General features: G+C 39.0%; 1 protein-coding gene across 8 annotated transcripts in view; it reads left to right on the top strand.

Annotated features, from left to right (window-relative positions):
- Nucleotides 1–17,881, top strand: part of LOC309348747 (serine/threonine-protein kinase Sgk3) — a 49,246-nt gene that overhangs the window by 29,065 nt on the left and 2,300 nt on the right. For 6 of the 8 annotated variants that reach the window (XM_081874454.1, XM_081874455.1, XM_081874457.1 and 3 more), the window contains 14 exons: nt 1,368–1,572; nt 6,157–6,240; nt 6,359–6,431; nt 8,940–9,015; nt 10,993–11,080; nt 11,687–11,736; nt 12,633–12,690; nt 13,244–13,327; nt 13,411–13,542; nt 14,036–14,148; nt 14,396–14,432; nt 14,534–14,620; nt 15,611–15,706; nt 16,752–16,907. In XM_081874454.1, the coding sequence (XP_081730580.1) occupies nt 1,495–1,572; nt 6,157–6,240; nt 6,359–6,431; nt 8,940–9,015; nt 10,993–11,080; nt 11,687–11,736; nt 12,633–12,690; nt 13,244–13,327; nt 13,411–13,542; nt 14,036–14,148; nt 14,396–14,432; nt 14,534–14,620; nt 15,611–15,706; nt 16,752–16,907 (1,212 nt within the window). In that variant the 5' untranslated portion in view covers nt 1,368–1,494. The remainder of the gene's footprint in view (nt 1–1,367; nt 1,573–6,156; nt 6,241–6,358; nt 6,432–8,939; nt 9,016–10,992; nt 11,081–11,686; nt 11,737–12,632; nt 12,691–13,243; nt 13,328–13,410; nt 13,543–14,035; nt 14,149–14,395; nt 14,433–14,533; nt 14,621–15,610; nt 15,707–16,751; nt 16,908–17,881) is intronic. The other 2 variants (XM_081874460.1, XM_081874459.1) reach the window with 2 other exon arrangements.

Raw genomic sequence — 17,881 nt, 5'->3', positions numbered from 1 at the left:
TAATTCACCCACTTTAGATTAATAACAAAACACATTTTAGGTACTGAACCACCACTTTTGGATGGTGATAGGAATATTCTTGTTCTTCAGAATTACCTTTCTATTACAATTATATAAGGCTATTTAAGAAAGAAAGAAAGAAAGAAAGAAAGAAAGAAAGAAAGAGAAATTTATTGGGGATAAATTAAGCAAAATGGTCAGAGCACCAAAGCAAGAACCTCAAACTGCTGCCTCTAGAGCAACTCACTGGAGATAAGAGTCATTTGCACACTGTCAAAATGCAGAGAAGAGGAGCAGAATTGCACTCCCTGCCTTAATGTGTTGACACCACCTTTTGTACACATGTACAAATTTATTGAATTTATATCCTGCCCTTCTTCCCATAAGGGCCAATGAAGTATTATATGAGTAGGTTGTGGGAGATTTTAGCAGTCAACCCTAGCTGTGTTTCAACGAAGTATTTTACCTGCATTATCTTACTGCTGTTGCATAAAGGAAAATGCATGACTGTGACCACAATTAAGTAAGTAAAGCATATTTAAACTTACTTCAAAGTGTGGTCTGTTTCAGTGCATGAGGGTAGGGGAGTCAGCTGCTTCTTGCAGCTGAATATATTTAAATGTTTAATAGCCTATTCCTCTGCTTCATTAATCTGTTGAACAATACTCTGCTACTGGGGCTCTCTGTGTGCTAGCCCCATGGTTTTAAAAATAGGCACCACCAGCCACTTTTTCTTTTGTTTGTTAACCCACACACATGGGTCTCTAGAGGAGTAAATATAATTAATGTATCCTCTTACCAATTCCCATCACAGGTAGGGATTTAATTTGGAGTAAACAAGCATACATAAACAAACAAATGCCTGCCTGCAAGTTTCAGCAAGGAAGTTCCTATCTCATCTTGGCCACAGACTAACCACGTGGATTTAGGCAAACCTTTATTTCTGTGCCCCTACCTGTAATGTAATAATAATACTAATCTATGTTATATTCCTCTTGTAAGGATTAATAAGAAAATGCATGAAAAGCTCTATGAATATATCATATATGTTACATAAATAAGTTACAGTAGTATTTTGTTATTTACCAACCATGTTTTAGTGATGGTGATATTTTGGAGTTAAAAGAACCTAACACAACTGGTACATTTTTATGTCTGCATATACAACCACCAAGCCTTACTATAGCCATGCTGCTATTATTCTTAACACTTGACTTCCCTCCAGTCCCCAGGACATCTCACTTGTATCATCTTCACTTTATACAAACATGGAAAGATAACCTTTATTTAGAAAATCATTAAAATTCAGTTTGCAGCCATGATTCAAACCAGTCACCTGCTGAACTTTTTGTTTCGTTTTATTTAAGGTTTGCATGATGGAATTTAAATTTACACAAGAGAGGCTGCATGTTTTAGATCAATACTGCTGACATTTTCTACATTTTGCTATACCTGGTGTGGTGGTCTTGAATTTTTGCCTAAAGACAACATATAATGGATGTCAAGGAAAGCTGCCCAAGTGTTAGCATCCCCAGCTCTGATGAACACAGAGTGAAGAAAAAAAGATTTACTGTAAGTATGTGAACATAAAGCACTTTTCTCAGTCAATGGGGACTTATTCTTGTTCTCCATTTCATATTCAATTAATGGTGTGGTTTGGATGTAATGTTAAACCATTATTTAGCACTATGTGAGCTAGCCTTAGGCTGACATGGTTTGCCCTCCCTTCCTGCATGAGGAAGAGATTAGAAGTATGTGCTCCCTGTTTACACAACCAAATACTGTGGTTAGCTTAAACCAGGCATAGGCAAACTCAGCCCTCCAGATGTTTTGGGACTACAACTCCTATCATCCCTAGCTAACAGTACCAGTAGTCAGGGGTGATGGGAATTGTAGTCTCAAAACATCTGGAGGGCTGAGTTTGCCTATGCCTGGTTTAAACAGTAGTTTATTTAAACAAGCCAGAATCAAAGCATCGTTTATTATTCTGGCTTGTTTCAATAAACCATCGTTCAGATTAACTAGGATTTTCAGTTCAGATATAACAAGAAGCAAGGCTGATGTTGATTGATCACCTAAAACAAAACATGTTTAGTGTTGTTTCCAAATCATGCCTATTAGCATATATGCAAATTTGGGTGTGAAGGTTAATGTGTTAACTCTGATTTTATGCATACTGTAGAATTTAGTACACATAAAAATGTGCAGCATAAGGATATTGTAACAGTTATGTTGTTAAAGGCTTTTAAACATCTGAACTGCATAGCAGATCAAATTTATGTAAGTTGCTGATCAGCATTATAAAAAGCAGAAAGCAACAGCATAGACAGTGGATCTTTTTATTTATTTAAAAAAAACCCCATTGAATACAAACACATTAAATTACACTATTTCCCCTCTTTGTTAGTCTTGGTGCCTTTTGCTTCTGTTTCCCTTTCATTGTTTCCTGTTCTTTCTCCCCACCCCATCCCGGTAGCTTCTCTGGATGTGATTTGTATTTTTATTCTGTGTGTAATTTTGGCATTGGACAACCTTCTGTATTTTGCTATTGGACTAAACAATATTTTAATAGTATTCTTCTTCAGTAGCTTTTGGAAATCTGCTGGATTGTAACAACGACAACCTAGTAATTCTTTCAAAAACATGGTCTCATTTTGTTTTGCTGAGCAGTTTCCTCTGCAGCTGAATGATGTTGACCATCATAACACTTTTCCTACCCTCTCTGGCACCCCCTCCATCAATATAATGCAAATATATTGTAGCCGTCTCTCCTTACCTCCGAAGGAAAATACTGTTCCTTGATGTAGCAAAAGCAGAAGTCCTGTTAGATCAAAATGGAACTTAAAAATGGACCTTGTTAGATCAAAACGGGCCTAACAGGAAGCGTCAGGATTGTAATAGGTGTAAAAAGGAAAATCTTGTGGAGCAGTGAAAGAGGAGATATTTAATACTTTCGTCCTACACCATTCCTAATTAACCCCTCCCACAAGCTGCTTTTAGAATCCAGTAGAAAGAAACAAAGCATGACGGGTATCCCCTTTTCCCCCACTGCAGGTTGTTTTGCTGCCTGGAGGGGTAATTAAAGGTAAAGGTAAAGGGACCCCTGACAGTTAAGTCCAGTCGTAGACAACGCTGGGGTTGCGGCGCTCATCTCGCTTTACTGGCCGAGGGAGTTTGCATTTGTCTGCAGACAGCTTCTGGGTCATGTGGCCAGAATGACTATGCTGCTTCTGGCGAACCAGAGCAGCGCACAGAAATGCTGTTTACCTTCCCGCTGGAGCGGTACCTATTTATCTATATGCACTTTGACGTGCTTTCGAACTACTAGGCTGGCAGGAGCTGGGACAGAGCAACAGGAGTTCACCCCGTTGCGGAGATTCGAACTGCCAACCTTCTGATTGGCAAACCCTAGGCTCTGTGGTTTAGACCACAGCGCCACCCGCGTCCCATTGAGGGGTAATTAATTTGGGGAAAACTGAAAAGGATTAGGGTCAAGATGTCTCCTTCAAGACCGCTGAAGGAAAAGTGTTTCCCATTTATAACATAAATAGATAGAAGGTTGGAAAGGCTAAACTATATTTTTATTTTGGAAATGAACTGTGAGTACTCTGCTTCATGTGGATTAAGGGATATAGTGTTATATGGATTGACCAATTAAGAGTGAATGTCTTCTTGATAGTAGGTAAAGAAATGAGGACAAAAACATTATTTACATTTACTTACAGCATGCAAACAAGAAAGGATATTTTGTTAATTGTTGAGTTATAATATTTGTATTTGAAAATGTTCTTAAAAACATCAACTACAAACCAAAAGCACACAATGAATTTAAAAACAAACAAACAAAAACTAGAGCTCCTGTGGCCATATTAAAGTGAGGAGGTAAATAAATCCATTGGGAGATCTGAGTTAACATAACATACATTATGGCCTTCTAAATTGGTTTATTGAATTCCACAGTAAGTGCAAACTCAGGATTAATAGTTTGTTTGCTTTTTCATAATTCTTTGAGAACCAGAAGGTATGCTGGTTCTGCTGTGGAATTAATGAGCTGCACTTCCTGAAACTTGATTATGTGTTAGGTAAAGGTAAAGGTACCCCTGCCCGTACGGGCCAGTCGTGCCCGACTCTAGGGTTGTGCGCCCATCTCACTTAAGGGGCCGGGGGCCAGCGCTGTCCGCAGACACTTCCGGGTCACGTGGCCAGCGTGACAAGCTGCATCTGGCGAGCCAGCGCAGCACATGGAAACACAGTTTACCTTCCCGCTAGTAAGCGGTACCTATTTATCTACTTGCACTTAGGGGTGCTTTCAAACTGCTAGGTTGGCAGGCGCTGGGACCGAGCAACGGGAGCGCACCCCGCCGCGGGGATTCGAACCGCCGACCTGACGATCGGCAAGTCCTAGGCGCTGAGGTTTTACCCACAGCGCCACCCGCATCCCATGATTATGTGTTAGTTTCTACTAAAAACAAAAACCCAAATAATCAACACTCAACCTATTTTTCTCATTTGCATATTTATATTTTTACTTTTCTGTATGATCATTATGTGGCAACTAATATAAAAACTTAAATTATGATGGTGTAGACCAGCCTTTCTCAACCTTGTGTCCTCAGATGTTTTTGGCCTACAACTCCCATGATACCTAGCTCACAGGACCACTGGTCAGAGATGATCGGAGTTGTAGGCCAAAAACATCTGGGGACCAAAAGTTGAGAAAGCCTGACAGTTCCTAGCAAATAGATGGTGTGCAACAACAAAAATGATTTTTATAACTGCACATACTATACATCAAACTCTTTCTAGTTTAGCTTTGTGTGACAAACCTTGTTAAGCTACTTCATTATACTTGGAATGGTTGGGAGTTTCCACTTGGCAGCAATCAATATGCCATTAATAACATATTACCAGCTACTCCAGTTCTTAATCTGTACTATTGATCATACATCTTAACCTGATTACTTCATAATGCAGTTCAAGTTCACATCCAGAAATGCTTATCCAGAGTTTCTTAATCTGTAAACATTTCCATCATTTGTGTTTTAAAAAATCCAATTTTCTCCCATCCTTCTTTTTCAGCAGTTTGAGTAATCCAAACAGTGAATCTATTGTATATTGTCTAGTGTTAAATACCACTGGGTTAATGGTAGTAGCAGTAATAGTACTATTCCATTTACCATGGTTTTTTGTTATGCAAAGTAGAATTTGCCTTTTAAAATGTACCTAGCAAAGCTATGTGCAAATTAATGTTTCCTTTGAATCAAGAGTCTCTGTTGTAAATTTGCAAACCATACATTTAATATAACATGTACAGCTTTGCAGCATCTAGTCCTGCCCACTATAAATAGTGGCTGTTCTAATTTCTAGAGAATATGTTCTCTAATCATGCACAGTTCAGTTATTATGGAAGGTTACTGTTCTTGCACTACATTCTTTTTAAGCAATTGCTTAACTACTGTACATTTTCAACCTTTTCAGGATAAATCTAACACAACTCTATAGTTTATATCTGCAACTTTTCACTTCCATTTAAAAGCTACCCCTAGAAACATTTTGTTTCCCTGGATGTTAGGCCCTGGAAATATTGTAAAAGTCTGTTTTTACTGGCGTAGATCAAAAAGTATCTAGCACAAGTGAAAAGGCATATCCATTGGTACAAGAGAGGCCAAAACCTTTGCTGACTCTCCCACCCTTCTGCAGCCTCCACACCTCTCTAATGATTCCGCAGCATTCAAGACTGACTCTTTGATGAGCATCGTGGGAAGAAGGAGAAAGGAAAATCCCATTCCATAAGTCATGTTTTTCTCACGGGTCCAGGGATCCAAGATACGTAACAGGAGATAGCAATGCTGAAACATGCTGTTCTATATATTCAATTTTAACAATAAGCTCTTATTGCTGTGGCATTTACTTGGAGCCTCTGTTTTGGGTGTTCTGCACTGACGCTCTTGGTATCTTCATGTTGAAAAATCCTAATGTGTTCAGCAGCCCTGTGTTGGAGAATGCAGTGTGCTTTCAGTCTCATCCTGTAATTATGTATAAAATTCAGGCTCAAAGATTTAATAGGTAAACGAGCAACAAACGTACACAGGTTCATTAACTCACAACTGTGTTATTTTTGCATTTCTCACTAATTTTACTTTTGTATCCCTACAGGTTTACAAAGTTTTGGTCTCAGTTGGCAATAATGAATGGTTCGTCTTCAGGCGATACACTGAGTTTGATAAACTGTATAATACAGTAAGTAAAGGGAGTCGTGCTAAAATTGAATCAAGGAATGACCCTCTGCCAATACAACTGTGTCTGGAAGGTATCTATACTCCAAAGTTAAACTACCTGTGTGTTTTGTGTATTTCAGCTAAGGAAACAATTTCCCACTATGAACTTGAAGATTCCTGCTAAAAGAATATTTGGAGACAATTTTGATCCAGGTAAGTCACATAAGTTCTTTTCTTCTTTTATTGCTCTTTTTAAAAACAGTGTCTGCAGAGGCTATTTTTAAAGCCTACTAAATGGTTGGAGTTAGATACCATAGGCCAAAAGTCAGTGGACTTTTTTTGGTTGCTTTTTGCCTTTACGGGAAATCCTTGCCTCTTAACTACAACTTGCCAGTAATTTTCACACGGTGTAACTGGTGTGTATTGATTGGTGAATGTATGTTCTCCGTCTTTCAAAATCCACAGAGTATTAATTCAGAGTAGCTGATTGCCAGAGTGCAGTGTCTGATTTTTTTCCCTTGGAAACATTTGTCTGTACAGTAGAGGAAAACATTAAGCTGATTTACCTTGCAATCAACGTCATACATCTGCTTGTAGACCTGAAAATACACTTGCAAGAAAAGGGATGGGTAAATAATGGGAGGACCACAGGGGTTTAAAAATCCCCAAGCTACAAGTACAACATTGCACATGCGACATTTGGATTTTATGAAGGCGATGGTGAATGTATGGCATTATGGGCTGCATCTCCTGAACGTCCACATACAGATGGTATGTAAGCGAGATAGCAAGCACAATCTTGACAGGTCTTTTAGATGTGACCTCCCCTACCGCCCTTTTGAAACTCCCCTGAGAATTAAAAGCAGCTTTTCACTCAGCACAGGATCGGGCTAGAGTTCTGGGGCTTGGGGGAGAGCGGAACGAGGTATTTTTGGCATGCAGGATTAGTTGCATCATTGTATGGCTTGTGGATGAAGGTGTTATGTTTTTCCTGGCATGTCTATATTCTAAAGTTCTGCTGCAAAGAAAGAAATGCTATTTGTGTTTATAATGCCAATAAACTCTAACATAGTGTCTGTTTAAAGTTATTTTTAATAGTAATACAGTATGACTGGGTATTAAGAGTTCTTAGCTTTTGAGCCATCTGATCTGCAGGTACCACATACTTGTAGTGCATAGTGTTTGTTTATCGCCCTCCTCTTGGGGCACATTTTATGTTGATTCTATGTGGACTGACATGTGGCACAAACCCTTACCAAGCAAAGGGCTGGTTTGACCTTTTAGTCTCTCTGCACAAATCTGTGATTAGATCCCTTGAAAATCTTGGTTCAGTGCTGACTTCATTCTATTTATAGCTTAAGACTTTTGAAACAGGTTGAAATCAAGACTTTGTTAATCAGTGGAATTCTGCCAGCTCAAGCGCATTAAGGATCAGGGGCTGTTGTTGTTTTTATTTAAAAAACTCTGATAGTGCTTAATGCAGCAGGTTTCATGCACATCACTGCCGTTCATTTGTTATATTGTAAGTGGTATATTCTGGTCCATTGTGGAATGTATAATGCTAATAAAATATAAGGGATGTAAATTACTTTCCATTCTAGCAATTCTGTAAACAACCAGACCAATTTATGCTTACTTAAACGCAAATAAAGTTTCTGTTATATCTTCTCAAACTCAGCTGTCAACCTTGATTCATTCAACATGTCCTTTCTACTGCATATATTATATCCATACATGTTGCACCAGATTTCTTTCTTTGTTAAATTTTGTAAAGATTGGATGATAGGATAATAAATGGGTAATCAAGCAAGTATCTACAGGGTAAGGAGAAGTATGTTGTGGGAGGTGGAGCAGGCCAAGTAAGGGGCACACAGCACAGGCACTTAGCGATTGTGCTGAGTGCCAGACCCTCCTCCAACTGGGGAATTGCAGTTGTCATATAAGTCAGCCTTTGAGACTGCTGCTGCTGAATGCCAGGTCAACTCTGAATAAGACCTCCCTCATCCGTGATCTGATTGTGGATGAGCAGGCCAATCTGTTCTATATCACTAAGACTTGGGTGGGTGAACAGGGTACAGTTGGCATCACCCAGCTGTGCCCACCCAGTGTAGTATCTGGGTAGACTTGAGAGTTGGGGAGTTGCTGTGGTCCCTAGAATTTTTTTTCCCTCTCTCTCCAGGCCCTCTGTCCAGTTGTGGGGGGGGGGAGGATCTAGAGTGTGTGTTCCCAGCATTGGACAATCAGGACAGATTAGAGAATCCACTGGTTCACCTCCTGCCACATTGCCCAGCAGTGTCCTTGCCTTTGCTGAAAGAGCTGGTCTTGAGGATTCCAGGACTGCTGGTTTCGGGGGACTTCAACATCCATGCAGAGGCAATCGGCAGCGCAGGACTTCATGGCTGCCATGACGACCATGAGGCTTTCCCAACATGTCATTGGCCCAAGCCTTCTCTCCTCCATTTTAATTGTCTGAAACATTTGTGGAACTAAAACTGTTGTTTGAAAGGATTGGTGCGTATTCACATGTATTTGTGTATCTCTTATTTTTTTTGTAAGACCTCTTATTTGTCTGAAGACCAGAAGTTTCTTGCAGTCTGGTCTAGTCAGTTTCACCAACCCATTGACCCTTAGAGGATACAGTCAGGATAACAGGAGCATGTGGGCCTTTGTCTCTTTACATTATGGAACTGATTAACATGGTCCTTCCTAATTTTCTTTCAGATTTCATTAAGCAGAGAAGAGCAGGGTTGAATGAATTCATTCAGAATTTAGTACGACAGCCAGAACTTTGCAATCAGTAAGTTAACACACACATATATTTTCCTAGAAATAAGGGTATGTTATCAAACGTATAAGGAAGCTATTTACAAATTGCTTCTAAGTGCTCCACTATAAGCAGATTTTTTTAAAAAAATGCACCTGTGACTACCAGATGCTACACATGCAAAAAGGAAAGGCTAATCACCACGAGGTCGTCCTTGAAAGTATTTCAGGGGCATCTGGCTGACCGTGATTAGACAGAATGCTCAACTAGATGGACTAGTTTGCTCCAGGAAGGAAGGTCTAATGTTCATCTGTCATTGACTTCCCTAAATAAGACTTATTATGAGATTTTTAAAAATCCTACCTTTCCATCCCAAAGGAAAGTTCTCAAAGCTGTTAATTTCATAAATATAAAATTATAATTAAATATTGTGCATGCCTTTGATGATCATCATTCAAGCCTCAAGAATATTTTGAATTTACACTTTATCTAAATAGAAGAAACAGAGGTTTCTAGACTGTGCAGTTTCACTAGTTGGCAAAACATGTTAGCACCTTAAAGAATCTGAAAAGAAGCCCAGACATACTGTTTTTCTTAGACACATGTCTCTATGCAGAGTTAGATGTTCTTGAAGTGCTTCAATAAGATTAATGAGGGTACAAAATTTGAGCTTCTCTGACTGGTCCATCTTCAGAGACTGATTCCAGAACTTTCTGAGGAATTTGCCTGTTGATTCCAGCCTTCCTGTCACCAGCCTGGTGGCTTAATGAAATTGACAAATGTGGTCTGGCTCATGATGCAATTGAATTTAGACATTACCTTATCAGACAGTGGTCTTGGGCGTGTTCCTGGTTTTAATCCAGAGCTCTATTATATGAGGCTGCTGGAGAGATGGGAAGAAAACTTGGGTGAAGTTTAAAGCTCCATTTTAATTCTGTGCTAAGGTGATTAAAAAGCCCAAATGTTGTCAATTGAGCTTTCATGTTAAAATAAATCTATCTCTTAAACATTTTATCAGATAAAATCTCTTGCATCCACCCACACAAATTTCGTGAAGTCTGAGAGCAGTATCTGAATTATCTGATGCTCCACTCCTGATAGGTATTTTAAACTCCTGTTGTCCAAGGATGTGGACAACATGCTTTAAAGATTTGAAACACCCACTCTTGTTCCCTGATTTGTAATCCTCCCTGGGCCATTTAGACTTGATGCACTCTTGAATTGGCTATTGCACAGTGCTCTACACTGAGCTGCCTTTTGGAGACTGTTCGGAAGCCTCAGCTACTGCAGCATGCTGAGCTTCTCTTGAGAAATATGGGTCACGTTGTTCCAGTTCTGGCTCAGCCATGTGGGCTTCTTTTAGTTTCCAGGTCCAACTGAAGGTGACTGAAGGTGCTGACAGCAGCCTTTAAAACCTTCAAGGTCAAAGGCCTGTATCTCTCCAGCAGTGCCTCTTTCCAAATGTACCTCCTTATGTTCCCTGATTAAAGGGGGAGGCATTGTTATTATACCCATCCACAAGGGATATAACAATTGTACCAGGCATAGGCAAACTCGGCCCTCCAGATGTTTTGGGACTACAATGCCTATCATCCCTGACCACTGGTCCTATTAGCTAGGGATGATGGGAGTTATAGTCCCAAAACATCTGGAGGGCCGAGTTTGCCTATGCCTGAATTGTACGAATACAGAGCAGTACCTATTCCATGGTAGGACATAAGCCAGCTGAGGCAAGTTTGGCAACTTCCTGAAATTATAACATGGAAATTGAATAAAAATAGGGAATAATGCAGGTAGATTCACTCCCTGATTTGATTCAGTTTCCATTTTACGTAGTCATTATAGTTTCTGCTCCTGTTTTATTTCTGCTTGTGTGCAGATAAAATAGAAATTTGGTAATGTTTCTTTCTGAAAGTAGTGAAATAGAGAAGCTTCCTCTGTTCACATTGTAAAAGTATAAATGTACTATTATTTATAATGGATGGATTTAACCTCCACCCTTTTTTTTAGCCCAGATGTCCAAGCATTTCTTCAGATGAACAATCCAAAGCACCATTATGATCCATCTGAAGATGAAGATGAAAGGAACAGTCAAAAGGTAATTAAAACCTCTGGGTTCCTTCCTAGAAAGTGTGGATTTGTTGTACAGTGCAATGGAAAGTAAGGCACTGCTTGTATATCCTCATCTGTAATTAGAATTCTAAGTCCACATACTATTTCATAAACGGTAATTCCACTATTTGAATCTTAGACTACTTTCTATTCTTCTGCCTATTTTATTGCCATGCATCCTGTGTTCCAGTAAAGTTTATGACTATTATATTTATAATATTGGTTATAAATATAACAAGTTACAAGCACATCTAGGATGTTAAAATAGTAAACATAACAACAGCAGATGCTGCTTGCTTATCATCAAAACTGCTCTGAGATTATCCTAGTTCTAAGGAAATACTCAAGGCCAGATCTCTCACTACTTACTTTAAAGCCTTGTATACATACTTTGTTCATCTATTATTCAGTGCTAGGTGTACAAAGTGTTGTCTGATCTTATAGAATCATTAGTCATACTTAGTTAGGGTAGATCTATTGAGATTGATAGGTCTGCTCTTGAGAATGTAGGAATAAATGTTCTAGCAAATAAAAATAATTAAAACCTTGATGTGACTCTTATTATTCTTTTGTATCCTCTTTCTTTCAACAGCTAAACTCTACCTCACAGAATATCAACCTGGGGCCATCTGGAAACCCTCAGTAGGTTTTTAGTTAAATATAAACCAAACGTTAGACTGAATTTATTAACCATGAAATAAATCCATGCATGTATTTGCCCTTTTGAGCAACTCCATGCATGTATTTGCCCTTTTGAACAGCTTTAGAATAAGTTCCTCCTTCTCAAATCAGTACCAAGATAATATTTCTTGTGAGCTTAGTGCAAACCAAAGGGGGAATGACAAAGTTCTGGGAATCTGGTGAAACAAATGTTGAGCAAAAACAAGCAAGCAAAAACAAATGTGGGGGACAGTGATGAATAAAGCAGGAAATGCTATGTGGATTGGTTGTTGCTCAGAGAGGCTGCAAAGGAGTAGATGCCTGATGGCTAAATGGGAATTGTGGAGAGAGTACAGATAATATAGAAGGGATGGTCACTTGGAAGATAAATAATGATCGCTGGAATGTGTGCCATGTCTGTCATTGGACTGCTAAATAAAACCATGGCTACTGTCTTACCAGAAGGGACGCGGGTGGTGCTGTGGGTAAAACCTCAGCGCCTAGGGCTTGCCGATTGCATGGTTGGCGGTTCGAATCCCTGTGGCGGGGTGAGCTCCTGTCTTTCGGTCCCAGCTCCTGCCCACCTAGCAGTTTGAAAGCACCCCTAAGTGCAAGTAGATAAATAGGTATCACTTTATAGCGGGAAGGTAAACGGCGTTTCCGTGTGCTGTGCTGGTGCTGGCTCGCCAGAGCAGCTTCGTCACGCTGGCCACGTGACCCGGAAGTGTCTCCGGACAGCGCTGGTCCCCGGCCTCTTAAGTGAGATGGGCGCACAACCCTAGAGTTGGACACGACTGGCCCGTACGGGCAGGGGTACCTTTACTGTCTTACCATCTTGACTACTTTAAGTAACCCTCTTTTTCCTCAATCCCTTCCAGTGCTAAACCAACAGACTTTGACTTCCTGAGAGTTATTGGGAAGGGCAGCTTTGGCAAGGTAGGCCTAATTTTAATTGTTTTACGTATTCTTCTGTCATACTTTTCCACCTGAGCTTCTTTTGTGGAGAAATCCACTTTTGCTGATGGCATGAGGTGAGGGATTATAGCACATGTATTGCGTACAGGGAGTTATATGTTCAATCCTTTACATCTCCAGTGGAAAAAGGAATAGCTGGCAGGTGATGAGAGAAACCTCTGCCTTAGGTCCTGGGTGGCTGCCGCCTGAAAGAGTAGCAATAGTGGTCTACATTTTAGAATGAATTGATTTTAGAATGTATTTCAATTAATTGATTGTGATTTTATGTAAACTGTGTTATTTTTACTGTTGTTAGCTGCTCTGAGCTCAGCTTTGGCTAGGGAGGGCGGGATATAAATTATTATTATTGTTGTTGTTGTTAATATTATTATTACAGGGACAGATAGTCTTAATAAAGGCTGCATCCTCTGTGTATTTGTGAAAAGCTAAGAAGTTGAAATTTAGTGGTGTTCCTTTACTTTTAACACTTTAGTGCAAGAACAGACTTTCACACTATGTGCAAATTCTTCTTCAGGTTCTTCTTGCAAAACGAAAACTGGATGGGAAGTTCTATGCCGTTAAAGTGCTGCAGAAAAAGATTATTCTCAACAGGAAAGAGGTGAAAGGAAATAGATATTTAATTTTTCCCTCCCATTTACCAAATTGTTCCTATTTACTTATTGACCTTTCACTTCCTTGCAGCAAAAACATATTATGGCTGAACGTAATGTGCTGTTGAAAAATGTGAAGCATCCATTTTTAGTTGGATTGCAATATTCATTCCAAACTACAGAGAAGCTTTACTTTGTTCTGGATTTTGTTAATGGAGGGGAGGTAGGTATATTTTTGGGTCTTTGTATTGTGGCAATGTGGTGCCCATTGAAATCGACAGAACTGCTAGTTTAGACTCACTTAGAAGCTGCAATAATGAACTGAGTCAACTTAATTCAAGATGGTTATATTGTTGCATCACTTAGATTCTGTAGCAAGTCTGCTGGAAATATGGTGTTGATTCTCAGCATATGGAACAACCAGCTTACACCATCACAGTAGCAGTTTATATTAGTCCCACATCTAAACATAAATCTACCTCATTTACCAGCTGTGGCCCAAGTATGCTGGGCCTACAGATGTGACAAAATAAGGAAATGATTAAAGGAAGGATGTGAAGGATGTGAATGATTATTCACATAGAGAATCTATTTTCACTGTTTTGATAGTTGTTCATAGGGAAATCGCCAGTTCTGCTAATCTATCATTAAGAATGACACCATCTATTTTGTTTTTAATGCTGCATTCTTTTAACTTGCACTCTGCATATTTGCAGCTCTTCTTTCATCTGCAAAAAGAGCGTTCCTTTCCTGAACACAGAGCCAGGTTTTATGCTGCTGAAATAGCCAGTGCATTGGGTTACCTACACTCCATAAACATTGTATACAGGTAATAATTTATAATAATTACAGGTAATAATTTACAACATTTAGTTGTAGTCTAAATGACCACAAAGCTGAATGCCAGCATTTTGTATTATTGTATGTGCATTTGTTTCTCATGCTCACAAAGCATGGTTTCCACAGAGGCCTGTTTTCTTTTTAAAAGCTTATGTAAGACAGTGGGTATTATTTGCTAAACGTGCTACTTACAATCCTATTCTGAACTATCTGTTTCTTTTTTTGTGTGTGACCAGGGATTTGAAGCCAGAGAATATCCTTCTAGATTCACTGGTAGGCATTAAATATATTTTCCTGTTGCCCCAGGTGTTATTTTTAATATGATCCCTAACACCCTGCATTATTTTACAGTGAAATGTTTGTTTTCAATGCAGGGGCATGTTGTTTTAACAGATTTTGGGCTTTGTAAAGAAGGAATTGCTACTTCAGAAACTACAGCAACATTTTGTGGTACCCCAGAGGTATGTAAATTTCTTTGCATGATTTAAGAAAATATTTTGCAGTGAATTTTGCAAAACCTTGCTGTGGTGGGGAGGAAGTGTTTGTTTCCTGCTTGGCAGGGGGTTGGACTCGATGGCCCTTGTGGTCTCTTCCAACTCTATGATTCTATGATTCTATGAATCAGTGGGTCTGTACCAATGTAAGAGACAAGCTACATGCTACTCTGTGCTGGTGCTCTTTTTACTGAAAAGCAAACTCATAGGCTTTGTCACAAGGGCAAAATCATTTCAGCTGCTATGTTTTCTTAGTGGGGAAAATGTTAGTGCATATATGGGCTTTGTAGTGACAGACTTGGAAACAATATTTTAAGTATACATTGTAAGAAAATGAACACAGTCTAAACATTGGGGGGGAATGCTATTTTATTATTTATTTAATGCATTGGTACCCCACTCTTCAGCCAAAAAGGCTTTCAGATCATTTTTTTAAAAAGGAGGGTCTCTTCCCTCAGGCTGACAACCTAAAAGATGCAACACAAAGGGAAGAAGGGGGGAAGTACATTTGGACACTATTTCTCAAAGTTACAGTTAACTATAATCAGGCCCATGCAGACTGGGGACAGCCAGGTACACATACCCTGTGCCTTAGAAGGCTAAGTTGGCCGGATGGTCCAGCCAGGCACTGGCTGCCTTTTTGTTTGTGTTTATAACTTTATTCTAACAAGACTCCCATTCTGGGTCTCAGACAATCTCTGCACAGACCTGACTCTAAGGATTCTTTAACAGTGGACCAAGCTTTCTAGAGAGCTTACAGAATCTTTTCGTTAGAACAGAACAGCAAAGGCAATGAGTGCACAGAAATGTTATTAGTGATTTCTAATATTACTAGATTATAATCAAGACATTTTTGAGCTGCCTTCATCAGAGTAACAATACTCTCTCATGCAATATTTCATTTGGCAAGAGGAGCTGTCTCTCTGAGTAAGTAGTCAAACTTCTTTTCCTCTATAGTACCTGGCCCCAGAGGTGATCAGAAAGCAACCCTATGACAACACAGTGGACTGGTGGTGCCTTGGTGCTGTTTTGTATGAAATGCTATATGGTCTGGTAAGTATTTTCATGTTTTTCACGCATCATATTTAAAGCAGTACTTCCAGATGTCTCTGCAAAGCGGTTGTTGTGGGGAAACAGAGGAGAATCTTTGTCTTCCTGTCCTATTGTGGCGTTTCACTGCTGGAAATGGGATGTTGGATCAGAGGCACCAATGCTCTGATTTCACAGAACTGTTCCTATCATTCACAATATTAAGAACACATCTTACACATTCCAGATTCATATTTATGAACAGGTTACTTGGTTTTGTTGGGTTTGACTGCCTAATAAAATTTGATAAATACTTAGCAGATCTTGTTGCATTGTCTAGTGCTGCTTTTGGTTTTATGTTGTTAATTTCCTGACTTTCTACTGGAAACAGATTATGTCACCCAGCACAGATGGAACAGACAACTGAAGTGGCAATGATGCTATTCATTGCTAAATAGAATGGAATTAGCTAGAAAAGGCTGCCAGTGTCAATGTCCAGGACATAAACAACATGTTCTCATTTGCTCTTGTATTTCTCCTTGATACTAGAGTAAAATGTATCTATTACAGGCTTGTAATACTTATGCTGAAGAGCATGTTTTTCCTGCATTTAGGAGAATGCTGGGGAGGGTTACTCTTCCTCTTCTCTCTTTATTATAAAATGCTTTACTGACCTCACAAAAGGCCACACAATTGCTTGCACTACAAGCAATTTTTGTATATAGTTGCTATTTATATTGTTCTGGTGTATAACAGTTTTCAGCAAAATTCTTAAATCAGCTATTAAGAAGGGCTGATAGTGCTTCATAAGCTACTTTATGAGTATCCAAGAGACAAGTGGTCCAAAGTGGTGGTCAAAAAAGCCCCTTTCTTGCCTTTATATGACATGAACTTGCTACACAGATTAAACAGATGTTCTTGACTATTCTGCCTTGTGATCTCTGAAGTGAACTCTGTCCAATCTAGCATGAGTGAACATTCAAAATTATTCATTTATCGACATTTCTTGAATAAGCCTAGTGATTTTTAGTTTAGCATCCTAATTGTGTGTTTTCCTTGCCCTCTCCAGCCACCCTTTTACTGCCGTGATGTTGCTGAAATGTATGAAAATATTCTCCACAAACCCCTACATTTAAGGCCAGGCATCAGTCTTACGGCTTGGTCTATTCTGGAAGAACTTTTGGAGAAGGAGAGACAAAACAGACTTGGAGCTAGAGAAGATTTTGTACGTAATGTATCTGAAGAAACAAATCAATCAATCAATAGGCAATGTCAAGCTTAGAGCTATAACATCAGTTTAGAATTATAAATATTGACTTTCCTTTGAAAATTATCAGTTGCCAAGGCAATCCTAAAAGGTGTGGAAATTTATTGATAGGAACCATTTAAATAATCTGAGTCTGGCTACTGCAGTTGCTTTAAGTAAACAAAAAGCATTTTCCAATTAGGACTATTTCTTTAGCTTGGCTGGCTCAGCACAAACTGAAAACATATGTAACACCCAAGTAGTTATGCTCCTGTAGGATATTTGCCTTGTGAAATATATTATTCTAGCATATTACAGAGGTCTAATTTGTTGGCAGCAAAAGACTGCTTTTTTAAAAAAAAATTATTTATTGAATTTTATAACAATTAATGATACAAATCTCATTAATCATGTTATTTACAATTATTCTCCCTCCCCTCCTCTGGACTTACCTCAACCCCCCCCCCCACGCTGAGTTATTTAGTTTTATTTATCGTACCCTGCTTTTCCTACACAAAAATAAAATCCCTTATCATTTCTCTAAAATATCTGTTACTCAAATGAAGTTGTAAAAGTTTATTCAAATCCTGCCAGTGAATCCAGTCCATTCTGTTGTTTCTGCAAATAAACTGTAAATAGTTCCCAGACTCCTTTGAAGTCCTTTTTGTCCTCTTGTAGTTTGTCTGTTAGCTTAGCCAATTCTGCATACTTCATTAGCTTTTCTTGCCATTATTCCTTTGATGGTATTTCTTTTGTCTTACAATATTGTGCAATCAAGATTCTTGCTTCTGTTGCAGCATACATAAATTAGTTTTGCTCTTTGTTCTGAGTAAATAGCTTGGACTCCCCTCATATATTTTCTTCAAATTCCATCTCTTCTGGGACTTTTTCCATAAAGTCCCAAGAGATATTATCAAAGGCTTTCTCTGTGTCTATAAACATTAGGGCCGCTT

Source organism: Podarcis erhardii, assembly GCF_964252035.2.
Source record: "Podarcis erhardii genome assembly, chromosome: 8".
In the NCBI taxonomy this organism is placed as follows: domain Eukaryota; kingdom Metazoa; phylum Chordata; class Lepidosauria; order Squamata; family Lacertidae; genus Podarcis; species Podarcis erhardii.
This window is presented reverse-complemented; position numbering and strand designations above follow the sequence as displayed.